This window comes from Pyxicephalus adspersus, chromosome 6 (genome assembly GCF_032062135.1).
Source record: "Pyxicephalus adspersus chromosome 6, UCB_Pads_2.0, whole genome shotgun sequence".
NCBI lineage: Eukaryota > Metazoa > Chordata > Amphibia > Anura > Pyxicephalidae > Pyxicephalus > Pyxicephalus adspersus.
In genome coordinates this window covers 84,191,315-84,215,166 of record NC_092863.1, presented here as the reverse complement: position 1 = coordinate 84,215,166, position 23,852 = coordinate 84,191,315, and the positions used below count along the sequence as shown (strand labels likewise).

General features: G+C 38.2%; 1 protein-coding gene across 2 annotated transcripts in view; it reads left to right on the top strand.

The window, feature by feature from the left end:
• Positions 1–827: 827 nt before the first annotated feature.
• Positions 828–23,852, top strand: part of RAB3C (RAB3C, member RAS oncogene family) — an 86,683-nt gene continuing 63,658 nt past the window's right edge. Inside the window, exons 1-2 of one of the 2 annotated variants that reach the window (XM_072416399.1) lie at positions 828–946; positions 13,177–13,404. In XM_072416399.1, coding sequence (XP_072272500.1) covers positions 929–946; positions 13,177–13,404 — 246 coding nt within the window. In that variant the 5' untranslated portion in view covers positions 828–928. Of the gene's footprint in view, positions 947–1,298; positions 1,433–13,176; positions 13,405–23,852 lie in introns of those variants that run through there. The other variant, XM_072416398.1, reaches the window with a different exon arrangement.

The window sequence follows — 23,852 nt, the reverse complement described above, 5'->3', positions numbered from 1 at the left end:
GTATGTTTATTTCCCAAGTTGTTGAACTTGATAGACTTATGTCTTTTTTCAACCTAACATACTATGTAATGAGGTGCATGAGACGTCACTTTCACACATGCTTTGGCCACCACAAACCTTACCCCACTGAGCATCTTGGAGAAAACTTGGAGAAACCTACTCAGTGGTCCGGCTCTCCCCCTTGTTTATAGACAATTGCAAAATTTTATTTTTGTTTTTTAATATTATGAGTCAACAAAAATATTTTGCCTTAACCACCTTGCAGTTAAGCCCGACCTTCGCTCGGGCAAAAAAAAACTGCAAGGATGGTTAAGCCCGAGATTTTGTACATCCATACTTTTATATTCATATTATCTACTAGAACCCTTGTTCGGACATATTTCTGTAAGTTACAGGTCTACAATTTAAAAAAAAATTTCATGAAAAACAGTGGATCACTTTTGGTACAGAAATCTAGACCTCAGTGTAACGCTCAGGTGGTTAAAATTCCCACTTTTCTGCACAATTCCACCAATTTTGGAAATTAATTTCATAAGCTTATCAAATCAATAATACAGCGAATGCAATAGCTAAAGCAGTCCAAATATTAGAGTGTATGACTTGTGGCCAGGCAGATCAGATCTTTATATATTTGGGGTAAAGGTGAGTGGCTTGTTGCTTGCACATCACCTGAGAAGGGAACAGGTGCTGCTCCAACCTTTGGACTGATATTTGTTTTCCCCTACACTGAGTATTTGCAGCTTCCTTGCCTGGAGCTAATGATCTAGCAGTGTGTTAGATTTCCTGAGGCTGGGATGTGCTTTGTCCTCCCTGGTGTGTGATGTACAGAGCTCAGACTGCTCTCCTCCAGATATCACACACCACCATCCATTACCACACAACACCAGGACACCCAGCCTGTGCACACAGCTCAGCAGGACTCCATTGCATGGACCTATACGGGAAGGTAAGCAGGAAAACCAGGACTGCACAGACAATAGACTCCATTCACCAAGCTAAGTGATTTATTTTCAACATGACAGCCCTCTTATATCCTTATAGTAAGCTTTGTGAATTCAGGCTAAATTACAATAAATATAGAAGCAGCAGCTGCAGCCTTTCTCTATCTCTATATCCCCTCACTTTTATACTTTAGCTTGCACTATTATAGAAAAAGCTGGCAGATGGAAGCTGCGTCCTGTTGCATTGTGGGAGTTGTAGTTTCCGCGTGCCGTATGCTATAGCTATAGGTATGGAGAGCTCGGCCCTTCAGGACTACAAGCCCCAGAAGAGACGCGGCAGGCAGGCTGTACATGAAAGGAGTGGACAGCTCTGGTGCTGATGTTAGAGCCGGTCAGGAAGCAGAGAGAGTGCTGCTGTGACATTCATCACTACAGCTGTCATCCAGCCTTAGAACAAGGCACCAGCCATGAGACACGAGGCTCCCATGCAGGTAAGTGACACAATGCACATTGCCTGTCCATGTGTGTGTATGGGGTGCAGTGAGTCCTCACAACAGACCATAGATCTTGCATTGCATATCTTATGCCTTTAATGCTTAATTTGCTGTTTTACGTTGATTTTCTAAAAACGATAATTGAAAATGGCCATGGTTCGGGGGTAGCGTATATTCCTTGCGATCCCTAGCTCCTCCAAAGCTTGCATATAATTCCACATATTGGAGATCACCCAATTCCATATGACCAGCCCTAAAATATGCCAGGATTTGTACCCCTAAAACCGTCTGCTTATCCTATTCATGAGAAATACCACTCATCTTGGAGTGCCCATTCACCGGCTAACTTTTCAGTGGAGATCACTTTCACCATCATCATCACTATAGGTATATTGAGCAGCACAATCGTGCAAGTTTTTATTATAGGTCAATTGTTTAATATTTCCTTCCCCATAAGTGTCTGTGATTGTAGAGGGTACGACTGGTGTCCACTAAATGTCAGATCCTATAATATCTCCGCAAAGGTTTATAATATGCTTACATTGCAGGACTACATATCTACACTATATATATGTAATATAATAAATAAAGAGATCTCTGTTATCTGTAAATTTTAACGAAAGCCCAGCTTGTAATCTAGCTTTTGGCTTGAAGACAATGTATGCAATAGGAAATCACAAACGGTTTTCTGGGCTTCCATAGTACATTGGATGCAAGGCTTTCCCTGCAAACTGTTTGAATGTATTTAATGGTATTGATTAACCCTTTAATTGAATTGCATTTAATTGCAAGCCAGAATCACGAGGGTCAATCCTCTAATGGTAAGTGGATGTCCGTTCTCTGCAGCCTGGCTGCTTTTGGTGAATACAGAAGCCAAGGTTCACATTGAACATTTCAGAATTCTGCTCCCAGCCTGGGATTTTCACTTAATATTTCATATTAACGCTTGAATGGATTCGGATATAACCTTCACATTATAGTTTACACCTTACGTTTATCATGCTGAAACAGGTTCTGCTGTGGTGGGCATCAAGGTGGTCAGTGTGTGTTTGTATTTATTTTTACCAGTTTTAATTTTACTTCCCTTGACTTCATTGTTTAATACAAATCTGTACAGGAAAACCAATTCACTCATAGTGATCATCTGAGTTTACAGGCATACTATAGTATGTGGTTTGTTATAGATAGACCCACCTCCACAATGGTCCCCATCACCAATGCCTTAGACACCAGTAATCACCCATCTGACCTCAACACACTGAAATCTGATTGGTTGCTTTGGATTAGTGAATGTGCCATTGCTCTTTGCACCCAGGAAATGTTGCTCTTCCCCCTGTATCTTACACCTAGAACACCCGTTGGTCTTTCCCCTTTGCTTTGCTCTTTGACTTGTCTTATGCAAGAATATCATTCTAAGTATTACATCCACCACAACTTCTATTTCAGCTTTTATTTGATTATGGCATTTTAAATCCCACATTGAACCCTATGAGACATTTAGGATAAGATCTCCCCTCCAGATGGCTTAGATCTATTCCCCATCTGTTAGAATGCAAATGTATGCTTTCCTAGTGCAGCAAAAACTATGGACCAGCTAGCAGGATGGATTTGGGAAAGTGTGAAAAGCTCAGGTCTGGGGTTATAAGGAGCTATTCAGTCTATCATTATTACCCCAAATCTGTATTATTGCTTTTTGGTGGGTCCACTATCCTAGGATGATGAAGTGGCCTACCTGATGGAGTCTATAACCCTTTCGAAATGAAGATGGAGATGGTAATTTACTATACTAGTGGAAGATTCTGCATATTGTCTAGAGTTTGGCTGAGAAGAGTGTGATTTACCAGTAAGTTTCCCCCTCTAGCACACACATAGGACCTTATTAAAGATCTCCAAGATTGTTAGGCTATCATGGAAAAACCAGAGTGATCCAATAGACCCTGTATGGTCTACTTACAAATCTTTTGCTATTGTTTGGCAAATGTTTTCAGTCCTGAACCAGATCCATTTCATTTTATTTGATCACCCAGGTTCTCCTATGATAGCCTTCTCCATTCTTGGGGAGCGTTAATAAATTAGGCCTGTTGGTTTTTCCAATTATCTTGTCCACAGCATGCACATTGGTGTTTCCCTGTATCCTACCTGCAGCACACACATTGATGTTTTCTCCATATCCTGCTCATAGCACATACATGTTTTCTGTATATCCTCCTCACAGTAAACACATTGGTCTTTCCCTGTACCTTAAGCTATGTACAAATGCTGGATAATTGTCACCAGACACAAATTACAACCTTTGGAAAGGCCTAGGGTGTACCCCCAACATCATTTAGAAATCCACAGATCATTAAAAGATTGAATATAGGAAACCACTGTAATTTCCTGGGGAGGAGGATGCAGTAGGAAGCCTCCTTCTTGTGTTTTTCCTCCCCCCTCTATAGATCAGAAAAGCTTTGTATGTAAAGATCTCATTAGTTCTACAGTCACATGAAACATTTATAAAGGTTTGTTGCCAGTGATAGAAATTTACAGTCCGTATGCAGAACACACATTGGTCTTTTCCTGTTACGTACCCACAGCAATTTGTTTTCCCCTGTACCTTACACCTAGAACACATCATTATTTCTCTTGTACCTTACACCCGCAACACACGTTGCTCTTTCATCTGAACCCTACACCCAGTACACACATTAGTCTTTCCCCATTTTTTATCATAGCACAAGAATTGGTTTTTCCCCTGTTTTTTTTTTACCCCCAGAACATGCATTGGTCTTTTCCCTGTATCCTTCATCCACGACTCACATTGTTTTTTAACACCTGGGATACACATTGCTCTTTCACCTGTATGTCACACCCACGACACACATTGAACCATATGCCCAGACACACATTGGTTTGTGCTTTACACCCAGGACACACATTAGTCTGCCACCCCAGTTTTTTACCCCCAGCACATGCATTGGTATTTCCCCTGTATCCTTCACACAGGACACACATTGGTCTTTCACTTGTAACTCTCACCTGGGACAGGTATTGCTCTTTTAACTTGGAACTTATACCTGGGACACACATTGGTCTTTCCTCTGTTTCTTAGTTGCAGTACAAACATTTGTTCTTTCCCCTGTATCTTACACCCAGGACACACATCCGTATTTCCCCTGTACCTTACAACCAGGACACACATCAGTATTTCCCCTGTACCTTACACCCAGGGCACACATGGTATTTCCCCTGTACCTTACACCCAGGACACACATTGGTATTTCCCCTGTACCTTACACCCTGGACACACATCCATATTTCCCCTGTACCTTACACCCAAGGCACACATCCATATTTCCCCTGTACCTTACACCCAAGGCACACATCCATATTTCCCCTGTACCTTACACCCAAGGCACACATCCATATTTCCCCGTACCTTGCAACATTCAACGTGTCTGGCTATGGTATTTATGTTGGCAATTCTATCTATCTATCTATCTATCTATCTATCTATCTATCTATCTATCAGTACTCTGAAATGTGATTGGTTGGTACACACATTACGCTATGGGGTCCCCATTGCAGTACAGTAATAAACACCAAGCAGCTGACAATAAATAGTAACCATCAGAAGCCAATAATAGCAGAAATAACCTTCAATTAGCACCACTACCCTTAACTGTAGAATGCTGACTCTTCAGCTTTGTGTTTTGTTAGCTCACATAATTTTACTCTTCACGCTAATAAATGTGAAAAAACTGATAAAAAAAAGGTTTCCAGTCTTTAGGCCTCATAGATGAAAACATCTGACTTACAAAATGTCTCCTTCGTCTCATGGCATTTACTAGCATTGACTAGATAATAATAGACAGAATTTAGAGTTTGAATCTATTTGGTTTCTGTTTTTAAACACAGCCATTTCATATTCCATTAGATATTTTGAGGCTAATTGATGGAAATTGGAGCAAACGTGAAGGTAATTTGTGCAGATTTTTCTTTTTGTTTTCTAGAGAGTGTTATGGACAGCAGATCCTAGCTATATGTTTAGCACATGGTTTCTCTATGTCTAAGACTATGTACACACATCCAATTTCCGTTGCTAGAAATGATCTTTTGTGATTGTTTCCAGTGTCGGATGAATGAATGGCCACTGTACACACAGCATCTGTTCTGTTCTATTGAGAAAGTAGAGGGGAGGACAAGCGAATTGCACCCTGATTTGCTCCCCCCCATTAAAATTCACAGGGATCACTCCCGATCCGTCGTTCATCAACCATTTGTGGCGAACTGATGAAAGATGTTGGGGGGCCACTGGGATTTTTGCTTAAGACAAGCATGACCATTTGTCATGGTGATAACTATTTGATGTGCAACGTAAACCACTGACTTACTCTACTGTCCTGTAGCAGGCAATGAGGTTTTTCCCTGGCCTGCAAAATAAAACTGAAAGGAGAAGAACCTGATTGTCTCTGGTAGGACATTTGAAGACCCTGCTAATTATGACCCACTCATTTTATTCTTCTTTGAGCTAGTATATTTGTTAGGTTAAGTCAGACATCTAACAACTCTGGAAACGTTACTTTATTTATTAAAAACACGTAGGGCCATTTCAGACCTCTAGTTTAAACACAGACTTCTGCCGAAGGCTCATCCCGACTGCTCTTATTCTCAAGTGCCTGGGAGACATTGGGAACTGCAGTTGCGGTGGATCAGAGATTGGCTACACAAAACGGCAAGTCACTTTTGGCCGCATGGTTTCTTATCCACCTATGTAGAAAGAACAGCACCGCAGCTTTAACAATGGACCTGTTTTTTTAAAGCTCTCCAAGGCTGGGGAGGATACACTTTCATCATTGAAGCTGGGTGATTCAGCAAACCTGGAATGGATTTCCTAAAAGCCTTCTTTCTATTTGTTAGCAATTTTTTTCAATCCTGGACTAGATTCATTGCAGGTTTGCTGGATCACCCAGCTTCACTGATGAAAGTGTATCGTTTCAAGCCTTGGGGAGCTTTAATAAATCAGGCCCAACGTGCGAACATTCTTACCTGCAGTGCTTTTTACAACTCCTGTGCACATATTAGCAGTTTGTCATGCGCCTGGGATGGATTTTCCAGCACAAGAGGCCTTGCAGCAGACAAATAAAATCAGGATACATTTTGATTTACTTTTACCAAAAAGGCATAAGGACTCCAGTTCCCTTTTCTATTGATCTGCTGCAGTTGGACATCTATTAATGTTTCCAGTTTCCCAGGTCACAAATGCTATTGTTTAATACATTTTATGTAGGCTGTTGTGGGAAGTGCTTATCCTCCACCAGATATATTTATACAGAAGTAGAAAATTCACAGAAACCCATATATAAGCTATGCTTTGTTCCTAGGGCTGATGTTCATTGCAGCATTGAAAGGTTGAATTAGAATTCTTCACTCTTGACCTAGATTTATTCTTAACTGCAGTCCACCATTAACGTCCATTTTTATAAAGATATAAATTACATATATAAATATGATTATATATGCACAGCATACAGGCAGGAACCATTGCCTGTAAATCAATTGTGTGTTCAAATTATATCACCAGTGGGATCTGAACCTAGAACATCAGTAAAGCATAGCTACAGCGCTAATGACAAAAGCACAGGTGGGCATATTTATAATACGATGAACAATCATTTTAACAAACACTTGTCACTGTTTTGGTGCCAAATGCCAATCAGAAGATTTGCTGTGCATATAAAACACATCTGACATTATGATTTGCTTAGGCAGTGATTGAGAAAAAGCCATCCATTGCCATCTATAATTCTTATTAACATTTGTCCAGTTTAAAGTGTTACCTCCCCAAAAAAGGTCAAGGTAATAGATGGTGTCACTGATTTTATAGGATAGTTAAAAAAGCCAGCATCTGGACACTATAGGCTATATTAAAAAAAATCCCTCAAACATTCCAGGTCAATGTATTTCAATGGCAGTAATTGATTCCCACCAGGGAATGTTTGAGGGAATGTTTCCCTATTTTTATAAATAGAGCTTTATACTGATCTGCTGGCTTTTGTTCCAGATTTAGAATTCACTAGAATTGCATGATATTATATTATGACATAGTGCTATAAATGTATTGGACTGTCTATCTATGACGAAGTTGTAGTTTCTTTATCTTTTGTGTCAAGCTGTCGGAGGAATCACATCAGTCGTTGGCTGTAATGGAAGCACAGTAATCCCTTGTACAGCTTCCGTCTTTTTGTTGCTCTTGCTCTCTCCAATACCAAAGTCATTGAGCCCTATGGGAGGCTGTGTTATTAAAGCAAGATGTGTTCCGTTATCATTGGGAACAATGTGGCTGGATACAGCTGTGAGCTGCAGAGCATATTTGATTTCAGGCTTACCATTAACCTTCCTCATTGTGTTTCACATACCAAATGGTACGTGTAGGACATAAGGAGAGAAAGAAGAGAATAAATTCCTTACCTAGGCATGTGGTCTCTATTAATAGAAGGTAGATGTTCTTCTTTTTATGTATTTATAAATGTGTATCCGGAGGTAAAGAATATGAGCACACTAAAAACACCTTTGATATACACAGGCAAGCAAGTTTTCGCTTTTGCTGTGGTTTTCAAGGGTCCAACAAGTTTAAACATCTCTCTTTTTCCTAATTAAGTCATCTTCCATTACTGGGCATTGTATCAAAGGAAATTTTCCCAGCATCCCTACAGATATGCCTGATCCCTAGGCTGATCCACTGTTGGCAAGTGGAGGGGATGGAGAAGCATGCCTAGTATGAGACGACAAGCCTGCCTTTTATCCTCAATACACTGACATTGAAACCACGCTCATCTATAGTTACATTTTTTTTTGCACTTTGCACTCGAAAAGCATGCACAATACAATTTTTGATATTACAGCTTCAAAAAATAAGGCCTTTATTAGACTAGTGGTTGGAACAGTGGTCTCCATGTGGCTCCTGGCACCTTGATAGTGGCTCAGCAACCTGTGCTGCAGCATTTGAACATTTTGGATAGCAGTTGGTACTCAACAAACTCTTTGATCCCCATTCATGGTGGGTTGCTAAGTGTAGTGTTTACTATTCTATCTGTCTTAACCAGCCAAAAGTAAAAAGTAACCAAAAATGAATATTTACTTAAATGTGGTTACTTATGTGGTTAGGAAATTAAAGCTTTCCATCCTGAAGCCCTTGTCTGTAGTACACTTTCCCTCCTAGGGTGTCAACCCTCACCGTACTGTATTCATGAGAAAGTAATGTAGCCTTCTTAGGCTGTTCTCCTTACTTGGACTACAAACACCTTTTTTCATTCTTCATTTCACTTATATAAGGAAGAGAGATGAGCAGTATACAGAAGACAACTTGAAAAGCTGAGATTTACGTTTAGTGCACAAGAACTTAAAAGGCATCTGGAACTCCATCAGGGTCACTGGTAATTTTTCTGTACTCATAGAAAGTGTACTGCGCCTGTTAAAAACTAATGCAACCAATAAATCTACAGACTGGTAGGTTGCTATATAATAAATTTGTGTTTTAAGTTTTATCTTAAACGTACATCGCAAAGATCTCACGTAAGTGTTAACACAAATGTAACTTAAAAAGAGGTTTTATTTTTTCCTGATGATTCTGTTGTATAGTTTGCTGTTCTGACACTTTCTGTTATGGGGTGACAATTGTTTTTGCTCCTGCATTGTCATAGTACAACAGGTACCCAGGGTGTACACACATTGTATAGACATGGCCCACCTTTGTTACATCCACAAGCCAAAATAATATCATGCAGGCAACTCTGGGGTGCCAAGGGACTAATTCGAAAATTTTTAAATATTTTTAAATAGGTTTGTATCAGAAGTGGATTTGGTTTGCTTATATTACATATACACTATCACTACACAAATACTACAGCATGTAACCAGTATAAAAAGGGCAATTATATTCATGAAGAGAGGCCATAGGGCATGAATGTGAAATGAAGCATCCAATACAATAAAAGTTCACACTTTGCCCTTGGAAAACAAGCAGCGGATGCTGTGTTCTCAAACATCTGGCCCAACATACAAAAATAAAATTATTCCTGTAAATTGCATTTACAGGAGAATGCCATCATCATTACATATTTACAAAATATGAAAGAAAAAATCATCAGCATGTTAGAATAAATTGTTATAATACAATACTTTTAATATTTTTTTTAAATAAGTAGCTGTAAAATATAATCATTTTATACCTTTACCCTTTTAACTGATGATATGGGGTGGGTGGGTATGTGCAAAAGTATTGAATGTTTATGTCTCATCTCTTTATTATACCTAAAGCCTAAAACAAACAATTTTTGAATTTTGGATAGAGCTGGGAAGGGTCAAAACTTCAGTCAAGGTCTTCTACGCTAGGGAGATGAATTTCTCTTTTTGTGCTGCTGAGGGAAAAATCAAACATTTTCAGTTATCACCGAATCAGAAATAGAAGGGGAAACTTTAAATGGGGACATGTTAGCACGAGAATGGCATAGTAAAGGATTTCCTTCACTTTCCTGAGATCTCATCTCACTTCTGTGAACAACAGGAAATGAAGTCAAATCTCCCCAATTGAAAAAAAGAAAACACAACTTTTTTAATTTTTCCCAACATTTTCCAAAACTAGACAAAAAAACTAATATCAAGTATGTTTATCTCCTAAGCTACAAACACTTTCTAGATGAAAATCTAGTGTGTGGTTCCTTGACATTGTTTATGGATCCACCAGACAGATCACTAAACAACAGACTGGGGATGACTGCTGCCATTTAAAATAGAGTTAGATGCAGCGGGGTGCCTCCCACTCATCCTCACCCTTCCCCTCCATAGAACTTGGTCACTCCACTGCAAATGGAAACTGTCATTGCAGATTATTTCCAGAGACAGAAATCTAACATGTGCACATAAATCTAAGAATATTGTTGGCTCCTTGTTTTCCCCTATATTTGCAGACTTAAGATAAGGAATTGTCTGGTTGCTGCTCATCCACTGATCATAATTATCACTATCCTGCTATAATGCAACACAAACAATTTAAAATGTCATATGAATTGAATAATGAGACTTTTTTGAATACTCCATGTTTATGAAAAATGAGCTATGATTTCCAATTGGGTGTGCAGCCATATTTAAAATGATCTTTTTTTGTGCTGATTGTAATCATGAACTTCTAGTAATGTTTATTATAACACATCTCTGCCATGTTTTAACAACCCACTTCTAATAATACAGTTACCCTGGTTATGGAAGAAATGTTTTCTATTAGCACTGGGAAAGAGGATACTTATTTAGGTCTAATCTCTCAAAATTCAAGATTTTCGCCCGATAATTGGCCGATGCCGATTATCGGGCGATAAAAATCTGCCGTGTGTACGTAGCTTTATCCTGGTTCTAGGACTTTTTGAATTGAGACTGATATATAATATATTACCAAGTATGAAGAACAGTATAATAGTCGCATCCAATACTATGTTTGATCATATATATAATACAGGTAGTCCCCGGGTTACATACGAAATAGGGACTTTAGGTTTGTTCTTAAGTTTAATTTGTATGTAAGTCGGACTAGGTACATTATTTTAATAACTGCAATTAGGACAGATGTTTGTCTCAACATATTATTAGGCAGCGTGGTGTCAGTTACTGTAAATTATCCTCACTGTTGGTTAATCACAAACAAAGCAAAAAAAAAAAAAAAAAACTTTATGTAACCTAGACATTCATTAACTTGTGCAGCAAGCTGTGCTTTGATATGCGAAACAACTGCAGAGTTTGTCTTGTCATTAAAGAGTTACAAGAAGCTGAAGAAGAGCTCACCCCCTAAGATCACCCATAACCTCAGCTGTGTTTAGCAAAAGATTTCTTCTGCAAGTCATGTGAACCGCCCCCTCATCCATCAAGTATCTGTCCTGCACACGAGTGAGCAGGGAAGCCCTGTTCATATCTAGGAGTCGTCCATAACTTGGGGACTACCTGTATTGTATTAGGGCAGTGACACAGGGAACCCTTGACACCTCTCCAGACTTTAAAGTAAACCAAAAAACTTTGAGTAGACAGGCACATCCACGCAGTTACGCGTGACCTTGTATTAAACCACTTTGCTCATGCATAAAACTTTTCTAGAATCCCAGTGGCCTATACTATGCTTATGCAGGTCTAAGCAACAGGTTTACTTAAATGCCAGTCCTCAGAACTGCTTGAACTTACTTTTGCTCCCCTGTCTTTTGGACAAATGGAATGAAGGAATATGATGGGAAGTATAAGCAGTTGCAAGGTCTAGCTTCTACAAGCAATCTGCCGGTGCACTTTAAAACCATTCCTACTCTGACACCCACCTCTGCTGAGACTTGTGGAAGGGGAACATTTGCTGACAGCAAACAGTACTTGGCTGAGTTAGCTTGGCTGCAATGGCTGATGAAAATAATCTCACAATAAATGTACAAATACTGGGCAGCACCACAGAACAGACTGTTTGAGAGAAAACGAGAAGACAAACAAGCCTACAAAAATGAAAATGGAACTGAATAAATTTCCACAATAAGAAAGAATGGAAAATAATAAGAACTATAAATCTCTTTGGTATAAGACAGTATTGATCTGCCAGCTAGTTTAAAGTTTTAGGCCACAGCATCCTATACAGTAATATAACAGTTGTAGGATCTGTGTCAACAGGCTTTTGTTTGATTTAGACTGGCTTTCAATTCTCATACAAGGTTAGTCATTCTCCCCATTTTCTTATTATAGGACCCCAACTCACACATCCTTATAAACATGGAGAAGTGGATACACAGACAGCAATTAAAACTGGACAAGGAGCTTAACCTTTCCCCTTAATTGCAACAAAAAGTTTTGCTTGTTGATATACTTTAAAGCTGAGCTCCATTTAAAAAGCAGACTCTAATATTAAAATATACCTAAAACACCATAATTTGGAGTCCTTTGTTGATTTTGCATTATTTTTCCAAAAGAGTGAAAGTGTTTCAAAATTTCCAATGTTTTTATGATATTGAAAACTTTTTTTTTTACTCATACCTAATTATTTCATTGTTGCCAAGTGTTTTGGTGGTTTAGTGATAGGTAAAGATGCAATTTCCACAGCAACCTGATCTCAGCATTGTGAATTACCTTTATTTGAGTAGAGATATTTGATATTTTGAGTAGTTGCATAGTGGGGGTGTTGGATGCAGGGGAAGTATGGCAGAAATAAATGCAGAGGGATATCTTAGGTGGGTTGTTAGGAGGTGGGGTAATGTAGGTTTGTGCAATGGGCCCAAGACTCCCAATCTATACCTCCTGTTGTGATATTTATGCCAACGTTCTAAACACATGTAAGAAGATTCTGAACTTTGCAGTGAGGTGAAGGTGATAGATTCAGATGAAGGTATGGAAGAGATGAATGCAGAGGAATATAATTGTTGGACAGTAAGGTAATGTAAAGTCGTGCAGTGGACGACTACCACGACATACCACCTTTCATGATAACTTGGTTTATAGAGGTGCTGTTGAATCCAGATTAGGGTATGGTAGGATGCATTCAAGGGAATTTCAGAGGTGGAGATTTAGGATGGTGGGGTAAAGCAGAGTTGCATTGAGTCTAAGATCAGCTATTACATGGGTCAATACCTCCTTTCATGATATCTATGAATTCTAAACACAACCAAACACACGTATGAAGACAATGTGTTCATATATGTCCAATGATCACTGTAAAATAGAACTAACCCATGCCTCTCCATCTCTTCCAGATGGCCTCTGCACAGGATTCCAGATATGGACAGAAAGAGACGTCTGATCAGAACTTTGATTACATGTTCAAGCTGCTCATTATCGGAAACAGCAGCGTCGGCAAAACATCATTCTTGTTTCGTTATGCTGATGACTCCTTCACATCTGCATTCGTGAGCACGGTTGGGATTGATTTCAAGGTTAAGACCGTCTTCAAAAATGAAAAAAGAATTAAACTGCAAATCTGGGTGAGTTATTGGATTTATCCTCTCTAAAATGTTTGTTGTTTTATCTACCAGTTGTTACAAGGACACAAAAAACTCATCACAAAGAGCACATAAACATGAATGTTCAGTATTAAACAAAGCGGCTACATCCATAAATCATCTTCTCAGATTAGATTCAATAGTGCCTTTCATAAAGGAATAAATAATGTATGCCGCTATTGCTCATATTTCATCAAGTAATGCAGGTCTCATAAAGCGTAGGGATGATAGGAATCACAAATACTACCGAGGACACTCAGACAGATAGATTTTGTTAAACAACAAATAGCCATAAAGATATTCGGCTATTTCAGTGTCTGAATTGTAAATCGAATGGCCAGTTGTGGTGTCTGGATTTATGGAATTTCCCCATGCTTTATGGCCACTTAGACAATTTCAATGTCAAAAGGTTCTGATTCACTTCTTAAATGTCTTACTAAAATAGTTATTGTATATGAATAGAGCATGAAAGTGGACCTGTCACCCTGTGGTAAGCTGGCCTTAAACATAGGATGGCAGTCACCCCCTTCATTTTATTCCTTATGGAAAGGGCTGATGATTCCATGTCTGTTGATCTTGTAGATGCACACCATCCATCACTTTTTGGAATAATCCACCATTCACGGTGGATAATGGCAGTCAGGAACATCCTTCTTCTTTTTGTTCCTTTCCTTCTCCAATAACATAATCATGTTTTCTCAGTCAAGACAGGCACACATGTTTAGGAAGTACTGTGCAACAATCCATTATGGGTTCAGTGTTAAGGCTGTTGGATTGTGCCTACGGGTCTGAGTAACCCCTAAGGTCTAGAGAAAGTGCACAAATCAGGTGTTATCAATTCAGTTACTGAATACTGACAAATGGTAAATCAATAAACCTAATAATAAATGAAGGGAACATTGCAACTATACTACAGTTCACTAGCATGATTCTGGCACTAAAACAAACCCAATGAAATGTGCCCCTGTAAAGAGAATTGTCATACTCCCTCGCTGCCCTCACCATCAGTTACAGCTTAGCTGCATAGGCTTCAAGACAGATGAGAATTACATTTCTTCTTTCCTGGGTCAACTTTAATTGTTCATTTATTATTACTGAGTAATTTTAGGTTATCTAAGGGGTCTTTGTCAATGATCATTGGGAATTCATTCATTTACCATGGCTAAATCCAGTGTTATTGCAAGTGCATTCTGCTTGCATTTGACATTGATAATGTGAGATGCAAATCAACCTGCTTCAAGCTGATTTTGTATTCCTATATTCTTGTGTGCGGAGAGAAGCAGTTATAAGGCAAACAAAAGCTTATTAACACAGGCTCTCAGTCTGAGTGTTTTATTCATTTCTTGCAGAACTTCAGCTTCTAATTGTATGATCTAGTGCTGTGTATGGGCAAGGCTGTAATGGGATCACTCAGACTAAAGTTTATATTTTCCAGAGTATAACCCATGCAGTTTTTACATTATTAGATATTATTCTCTACTGTGTTATCATGGCTGAATTTATATATATATATATATATATATATATGTTTTTTTTAATTTATTAAAGGTTCTTTTTCTCAGGTTTTAGCTCATTTTACAGCATGCACAATGTAGCATTTTGTTGTGAATTTAAACCCCAATGATCACTGTGGTTTTGCTTGTTAAAAAGCTCCAGTGGTGTTCACTACATTTTTAAATATGAAGTTCTGTAAGGTCTCTACAATGGAAAGCATTAAACTTACATAGTGTCATTCAAAGCAAACTCCAGGAAAACATTTAAAAATGTATAAATATGCTGTATCCTCCGAGTGTAAAATAAATCATCATGTCTCCATACTCTACAGTAAAATCTGTAGTTTCCTCATGCCACACATTACGACTCCCGCTTTACTCCCCACGGTTTGGTTATATTTAATGTACAGTACTGCGTAATTTGTTGGCACTATATAAATACTGTTTATTAATAATAATAATAATAATAATAATAATAATAATATAAGAGCTTCACCTTTTTCTGATAACTCATATCATTTCCTCTCCTTCCTTGGTCAATCAGGGAACGCAGCATTATATTTTGTCATTTGATAACAGAGGAAGTGAAAACAACAGTGGTGCATCATTGAATGAGAACCACAGCTGTCTTCTACATCTCCGCCAGTTTTGAAAGAGCATTAATGTTTAGCATAAAGAAATTACAATTTTAAATGTCAAGTGCAGAGATATAAACATTTATTATACCCTTGGGGGAGGTAACATATTTGCACTATTGCACGTACATTTTTACGGTAAGTCTGCATGAGTTGGGATAAAAAGTGGATCTGAAATGGAAAGGTTTTCTTTATAAAGATGATAAAATCAGCAAAGAAAATGGATATTTTCCTTTTGCATCTTTATAAAGTGATACTACTATGTTGGGAAGACTATTCCATTGTTGCTTACTCCCACTTTGTGTCTTATTGTATATTGTGTGTGCTTGGTACTTTGTTTATAGATTTTAGTGGTCACAAGGAAAATCCATATCCTTTGTGAGGTTGCTTTAGGTAGCAACGACTTGTGTGTGTTTTTATGTGCTATACAATAACATAACTCCATCATATTTCATGTATTGGGAACAAGAGGAACATTTATAAAGAAGAGTGGATAACACTGTTTTGTTTCTATACATTGCAATAATATTATAGCACTGCCTGCGTTTTATGGGCCATACCTAAAATACAGATCAATGCATTCATTCAGCTTTGTCTTTGACAAAGAAAAGAAAACCTTGGTTGTGGGGACTTGTAATGCAGGACTACCAATGTGCCTGAACTGGCTGGTCCCATTGTGCCGATTTCACGGCTGTCACATTTATTTCCATAATCTGAGATGACCCCACCACTAGGAAGTGACCACATCATGCCAACAGTATAGCTAGAGATCAGTCAGTATGGCTAGAGATCAGTTTAAAATTGTTTTAGTTAAAATAGAAAGCCTGATTTGCAATAAAATGTGGATCACTCCATATAACAACACTGGTACTGGGTGAATGGCCCAGATTGGTTAGATCTCTGTCAGTTTTTTGTTCCTCTCTGTGCCCTATTGGGAACAATAAATTTTTCTTCCTGTCCCATAAACACAAGAGGAAATCTCTTCCATTGGAATATTTCACCATTATCCCTTTTTCGCTGACAACTCAAAACATTGGGCTTCTTCCACTCCCCTTCCGTCTTGGATAAAGGACAATAACAAAGATGGTGAATCACTCAATGAGGGGATTATATTGCAGTTATTACCTTACAGAAGGTCTATCGCCTTACACATTGCAGTTCATAAAATCAGTTATTGCTTTTCATTAACTTGTTAAGCTCAAAGTGAAAAAAGTCACTGGGCCTGATTTATTAAAGCTTTCCAAGGCTGGAGAGGATACATTTTTATCAGTGAAGCTGGGTGATCCAGCAAACCTGGAATGGATTTCTTGAAAGTAAGTTGCTATTTGGTAGCAAATGTTTTGAATCCTGCACCAGATCCATTCCAGGTTTGCTGGATCACCCAGCTTCACTGATGAAAGTATATACTCTCCAACCCTAGAGAGCTTTATTAAATCAGACCCATTGTGTGCGCTGGGCTTATAAAGAACAATCTGACATGCAGAAAATGAGTAGTAATTCTGGTGATAAACCATTTTGAATGGAAATGAAAACTCCATCTCTGTCTATGTTTGGCAGTTTGACTCTCATATTCTATTCCGGTGACCATTGTTGCTGGCATGGAAGGTGATTGGAAATGTACAATTTATTAGCTGTCAGAGAGGTGGTAAGGGAGGATCTCCCATTGGGGACACTGATTCCAGTGACACCTGTCAAAGATGAGAATACATTTCACTCCGGGGAGAATTCCTCTCATTTCCTGTTCTGAGATAAGAGAGGAGGAAGGTATTCTCTGCAGAGCCAGCAATAAATCATGGCAGAGTTTCTATTTGAACCCAATTTTAGCCAAAACCAGGAATCAATAACTTGAAATCAGGCTTGGGCTATATAAATTATACTAGTGGTTGCTTTTCATTGTATAAAATAGTTGTTCTTATGTTTTGCAGTTCTTAGTGACATTTTAAGGGCAAAATTAATCTCAGCATTTTGTTATCCTATTAATGTAAATACTGTAATTAGTATGTCCATTGCTAAAAACGAAATGGCACATTGGTGCCCTCTGTAATGGTGTCATCACCTCTGTGACAGTGCCCCTGGTCTCAGGTGACGGGAGATCACAACTTCATAGTATTTCACAGCTAATAATGTGAGCAGCAACCGCGGTGCAGAAAATATAATTAAGTAACTCTTCCTACCTGCAATCAAAGTATTCCTCATTACTAGGTTATTGCTACAGAAAAAGAGGAATGATGATTTTATTAAACTTGTGACGTTCTCTCGCCAGTTCCAGTAGACAAGCAGCACTTTAATAATGACAGTTGGACCTTAAGCCATCTTAAGGCTTTTCTCTTTTCAGTAAAAATAAATTCTACTTTCTTTCATTAATCTCTTTTATTTATATAACTACCATAGGCATAAAAAATTGCCCAAATAAAGTTTTAGCAGGCTGATAGTGATTATTGTCAGAACTCAACATTCTCATTGATCAACAAACTATTTGATGCTGTAAAGGCAGAATATCAATAATAATATTTTTGTAGGCAGATCCTTTATTGCAGAAGGGACAATAATATCTGCAAAAGAGTACCCTTTCCTTACACACAAAGAGAAAAGGTATACTTGAAACAAAAGAAGTACATTGGTCTATACAGAACTATACAAGATAAAATGGTCCTGCCAATGTCAATTCACAGAAGGAAGCAGATTACTATCAGTTCAGGTCCAATAAGTTGAAGTTTACAGGAGGATCATTAGCAAGAAGCCCCAGCACATACCAAGATATGTGTGCACAATATTCTGTTTCATTCATGAAGGTTAAGTGTCAAAGAATTTGAAAATTCTTCTTCTTCGAAAAAAAATGCTCATGCAGAGCTTAGAACATTTTCTAAGGAAGATTCAATCTATGCTATCTGAAAGACGTACATGAGTTTGTCATTACAGGGTCTCAAATTGGGAGGTCTGAGTCCAACAATTTATGTAGAATTGCTTTTTGGCTACCAACTAGATGACTGACAGGAGTTTTCTACTACCCCTAGTTATTTTGCCCCCCTGTACATTTAAAGCTCCCACAATTGCCCATTCAGGTGATAGGGACACAAAGTTAACCAGATTTGTATTAAATCACACTAATTTAATTGTACTCACCTGTCCTCACTTTGCCGTAAACACCGCCATCCTCATCCAACTTTTTTCCTGGAGTCGGATTCTTGGCAATCTTGATTGTTTATCCTGTTCATTCATGCCAAGATACCCAGAATATCCCAGCATCCTACACTGAGCTGTACATGTGCAGAAGTTTGCAAACAGGCAGGTCAGTATGTTTTATTATCTGTCCCTTTTGAAACACAAAAATCCTGGCATTTAGTAATTTGTAAGTTAAGAACTATAGTTCCACTTTATTATATGCAAATAGCTCACATGCGTTGTACCCCCCCAATGTAAAAACAAAATGAAACATTAGGAGGACTTCGTGTCTTGTCTTCCACCCACTGCAAGGGTTTCATGACTTCACTTTCTGTCTGGATCCTGGAAGAGCAGAAAATCCCAGTATCCGTGACATGGTGCTCCAGACATTGTGAAAGCACTTTCTCATGCTATATGATTACCTGTCATCCTTGCTGAGACAGAGCACCCAGCTGGAGGGGCATTCTGTAAAAATTTAGTTTTTTTGTATACCTGTGTATTTTGGATGAATGTGTGTGGGTCTATGGGATATCACATTTTGTCACATTTAGAAGAAGAACAGTTTTATTGTGTTGGTAACAACTAATTTGCAGAATCTTCAGTTCATTAACATTTTATAATTACTTACAGAAATATTGTAGACATGGAAACCTTTATTTGTGAATGTTACAAAAGCGCTAGCTAATCACTAACAAAAACTGTGTGAATTTCTGTAACTACCGTGGGCCAAACAATGGAAAAAATGAGTGGGATGGGCACTGTTACAACAGGTTTCTGGCTCATGTTAGAGGTGCTTTTCTTTTTTTATGTTAGTCAACAGGAAAGCAAAAGCAGCTTGAAGCAAGTTAAAGCAACTTATATTGCAATCAAAAGGAGGAGAATCTCAGGACTGTCTGAAACAGATATTATATATACCAACTCATATAGACTATTTATTTGGAACCTTTTATGACCTTCACAGAAACCTCTCCCTAATCCACACATATGTGAGTAACACCAATTGCACCCCCTTGGATCAATATTGGAATAGTAAAGGTTTCAGGGATCAAGAAGGAATAGGGATTTGGTTCAAAGTGATGCTGTCCCTACTGCTCTTGGCCCAGATGGTTATTAACTTGCTCACTAGTTTTAATGTACAGCGCTGCGTAATATGTTGGCGCTATATAAATCCTGTTTAATAATAATAATAATAATAGTAGGTCCTTTGCGCTAATGATTAATATACTTTAAAAATGTAGCCTTTTTTTTACAGGCTGTCCAAATACATATATTTATACAGAAGTCCTTGTGTTGGAGAGGTTCATCACAAACATTATGCAAGTGATCTTTTTGTTAGCAGTCAGTCTGGATTTACACAGAATACAAAGCACTGCATTCCAGAAATGTTCATTTTTTTAGCTTCAAGTGTTGCTTACAATCGACTTGAATTATTGTTATTCATAGGTGATAAGTCCTCTTTCACAATCTTTCCTCACCAAGAATTCCTTTTTATCTTTGTTCAGTTTTTATTGTGATTGTGTGAAATGGGTAAAAATGTATAAGGATTATGAAATGATATAAAGCAAAATGGAGGAAATCGTGGTGCTCCAGCCTGTGCCGGGTCAATGTGAGCTTGGTGAGCACAATCAGAATAAAGTGTTTGGGACAGATTCCAGGCTTGTTGTAAGAGGGAGATTCAATAACACAGTGACAAACAATCTGCTTAATAAATCTCTATACAATAGAATGTAAGGAGATTGATGGTGCTTCTGTACAGAGGTCAGACTGACGGAGCCCTATTTCATACAGTGACTCATTGCAGCTCTTGATGGGGAATTGAAGTTTCAAGATAGGGATAGTATAATGAAAGCAGGGCTGGAGTATGATTTCATCCAGTTTAGTGTGTTTGTCCATCACAATGGTGAATATGGTATATCACCTTAAGTAATTTGCTCTCTTAATGTTGCTATTATTATCTGTGTGTAAAAAGTGTCCAGCATTTTACTGGTCCATTCTGTCTTCCCTTTAAGATGTTGTTGGATTATTAATAAATACTGATATGTGTTAAATAATAATGAACTGAAGCCCACATTTTTATATAAAACAGTATATAGAACAGTACAAAGAGTCTATCAGCACACTTTTATGTTATACAGACAAAAAATGAACCTGTTTCAATTAAACAGGTTAAAAAAAGAGGATTTAGTTGTGTGAAATGGCAAACGTGGAGGCCATACTACACTCACATCAGCAAGGAAATGAAGGAATTAGTTGTCCACCCTCAGCTCGGCAGCTTGCAGCATCCCCTGCCTCCCTTTAGACATGCAGCCTCCACCTAATAATTTCTCAGCATCCCCAGCACAGACACTGGCTATTTTTGGAGTATGTGCTACAACTAAGAGTGAGCTTGCCATAGGTTACAGTTATATCGGAGGACTCGTTTCTGATAAGCACTGGTGCTGGACCAGGGCCTTACACCTTCAACTCCAGGTAGGGCAGTGGGGTAGAAAACCAGAGTATGTACATAATGTAAACCATGGTAAGTCTCGGGTGTGTAACATTATTAATATTAATAATAATAATAATAATAGAAATAAACAGTAGTTTTATAGCTGCGTTGTACATTAAATAGGGGTTGCAAATGACAGACAGTGACACAGGAGGAGGAGAGGACCCTGCCCAAAAGAGCTTACAATCTAAGAGGTGGGGGAAGCACATTGTATATTTGTAACTGCTGCCTCTGTAATTAGTAATAACATGTGGCCTTTAAATGTCATTATACATACTGTATCTGTCTTTTCACATATTGCATGTTACTAGCTTTTGGTGTTATGTTAAATAAAAGTTTGGGTGGAACCATCCAGGAAAGCTTGCTTTTCTTCCCTTTCTACAACCATAGAAGCTTAATAAGTGGGATCTAACTGGTTACTAGAAGCTTGACTGGATGCCAACTACAACCTCTCTTCCCAAACACACAAGATAGAACCTCCTGTGCAGGTTGTAAATAGCTAAAGCTGGCTATGTTAGGAAATGTAAAATACAAGTATTCATATTAAGAACCCCGTAAAGTTGCCTGAAGGAACATATTTGTTCAGCCTTTTTTATAGGCAATGTACAGCTGCATAATATAGTTCAACATAGAATAGGAAAATTCTAGAAGGATAATTCTGCATAAATGTAAGGAAGGCCCTCTATGGCCTCTAATTTGAATGCAGTCATAAAATTCTGATAAACTAATGATTATCTCTGTCATAGGACCTGTCTTTGCAGGTGCAAATACCATCATCTGCAATACGTCCCGCGGTAGTCCCAGGCAATCAGCCGTGCTTCAGTCCCCAGCAGCTAGGCACTGATTGATCCCCTTGTGGTATCCTTGTACTGAATCTGATAAAGTCTTTTTTAAAGGTTTTACATATTCAAATTTTTTGATAGGAGCTCATCACAGATAACTGAATAAACAATTTGTAAAACCAAACCATAGGACTAAGTTAGGTTCTCATAGTTTTATTTAAGTTTCAAATAAACTAGGAAAAAGATAAAATCATTGTCAGATTTGTGTCTGTCTCTGACCCAGTTAGGGAATATTTCCCTGCACTTCCTATCTCTGTGATAACTTTACAAGAAAAGGGAAATTTGATTGTCAGCAATTGGGACAGAATAGCAAACCTATTTCAGTCTTCATCTCTGAAGTAATAGTGGGAACCACGGGAGTTGTTCTTATATACCCAAGGCCACTACAGCTTTTCCACCACATTGGCCACCAGAAATGTTAATGCAATCTTTGGCTTTTCTGGTGCTTAGTTCACATCTGTCAGCCATTCCCCTTTTGTTCCATAATCCTTTCTTACTTTTGTACAGGGTTGGCCAACTCAGCTGCCCACCATACCAAATCTAGGAGGCACAGTACCTGGCCTGCCACCCTAAAACATGGGTAATGGGCAGAAGAGGAGGTGCAGCCCCAAAAATCATTTATGTTTTTGATCTTCAGCAGCCTCCAACATTTTCAGATCCGTAGGCATTATTATTGTGATCCTTGACACTAATGTTATTCTAGGATTCATTCATTCAGAGACTTAGCGTTGCCACTTGGGTAAGCTAGGGTTGGGTAACCTCTTACTGCTTAGCTATGGCCAGGGCAGGAGGAGAGTTCCGCTGTATCCCTGACTGCAGCCATCCTTACCAACAATGCTAAAAGTTTTAGCTAGTGATTTAATTTCCGGATTTTCTGTTAAAATTAAGGGTCTCATGCAAAACTGATCTTCTTTTGTTATAAAACTATGCAATCTGCATTACTCATGTATTCTTTTGTCAGCCTTTTATCTGGTGCATGAGCTTCCAGAAGGCCTATTCTGCTAATTAAAAAAATGCCCAATTTACAGAAAAGCCACAGCAGCCAGTGTCTAAGGAACGTTTATGAATTGTATAACTAAAAATAATCTTTGATCTAAGCCTCTGGTGCAGAAGGGTATTAGATAAGTGTAGATAATAATACTAGTGCAATTTACAAAAATAATAAAAACGAGAAATGCCAATTATTTTTTGGCAATATTAGAGAAAGCAATTCTCATTTTTAGTTGATGACATGTCCTTACTGGTTGCTAAACTGTTGCCTCGCAACATGTAATCTCTAGGGGAACATTGATAATAGGAAATAATTGTTTACTTACTGTACTTGTTTTTTTCTGCTATGCGGTGGAATCTAATTAGACATTGATTCCTGGGTTCAGCATACTGAACTTTTGGAAAAGTTTTACTGGAGAACTTAAGTTTGACAAAATACTTTATTAAAGGTCACATTCAGATTTAAGATAAAGAAAAAAGCTGCAAAATTATATACGATCAGGTAATGTGCATCTGGCATTTTATTTTGCTAACCTGCAGCAATTATATTTATGATGAGACATTATGGTCATTAAAGCAAGGACAACTTTTTGTAAGAGACACCAAAAGTGCAAGTACACTTTAAAGTACCCCTGTAATAAGAAGGGGTATAGGGGACTTCTATTCCTTCCTTTGAAAATCCTGGTTGCCTGGCTATGTGTGGCAATAATAATTCTGATCCACAAGGCAAACATATATCACCGAGGTCAAAAAAATGTCATTGTTCCTCATCTTTAAACTTCTTTGTAATTGTTACCTGTGTAATTTACCTTGCTGTCTT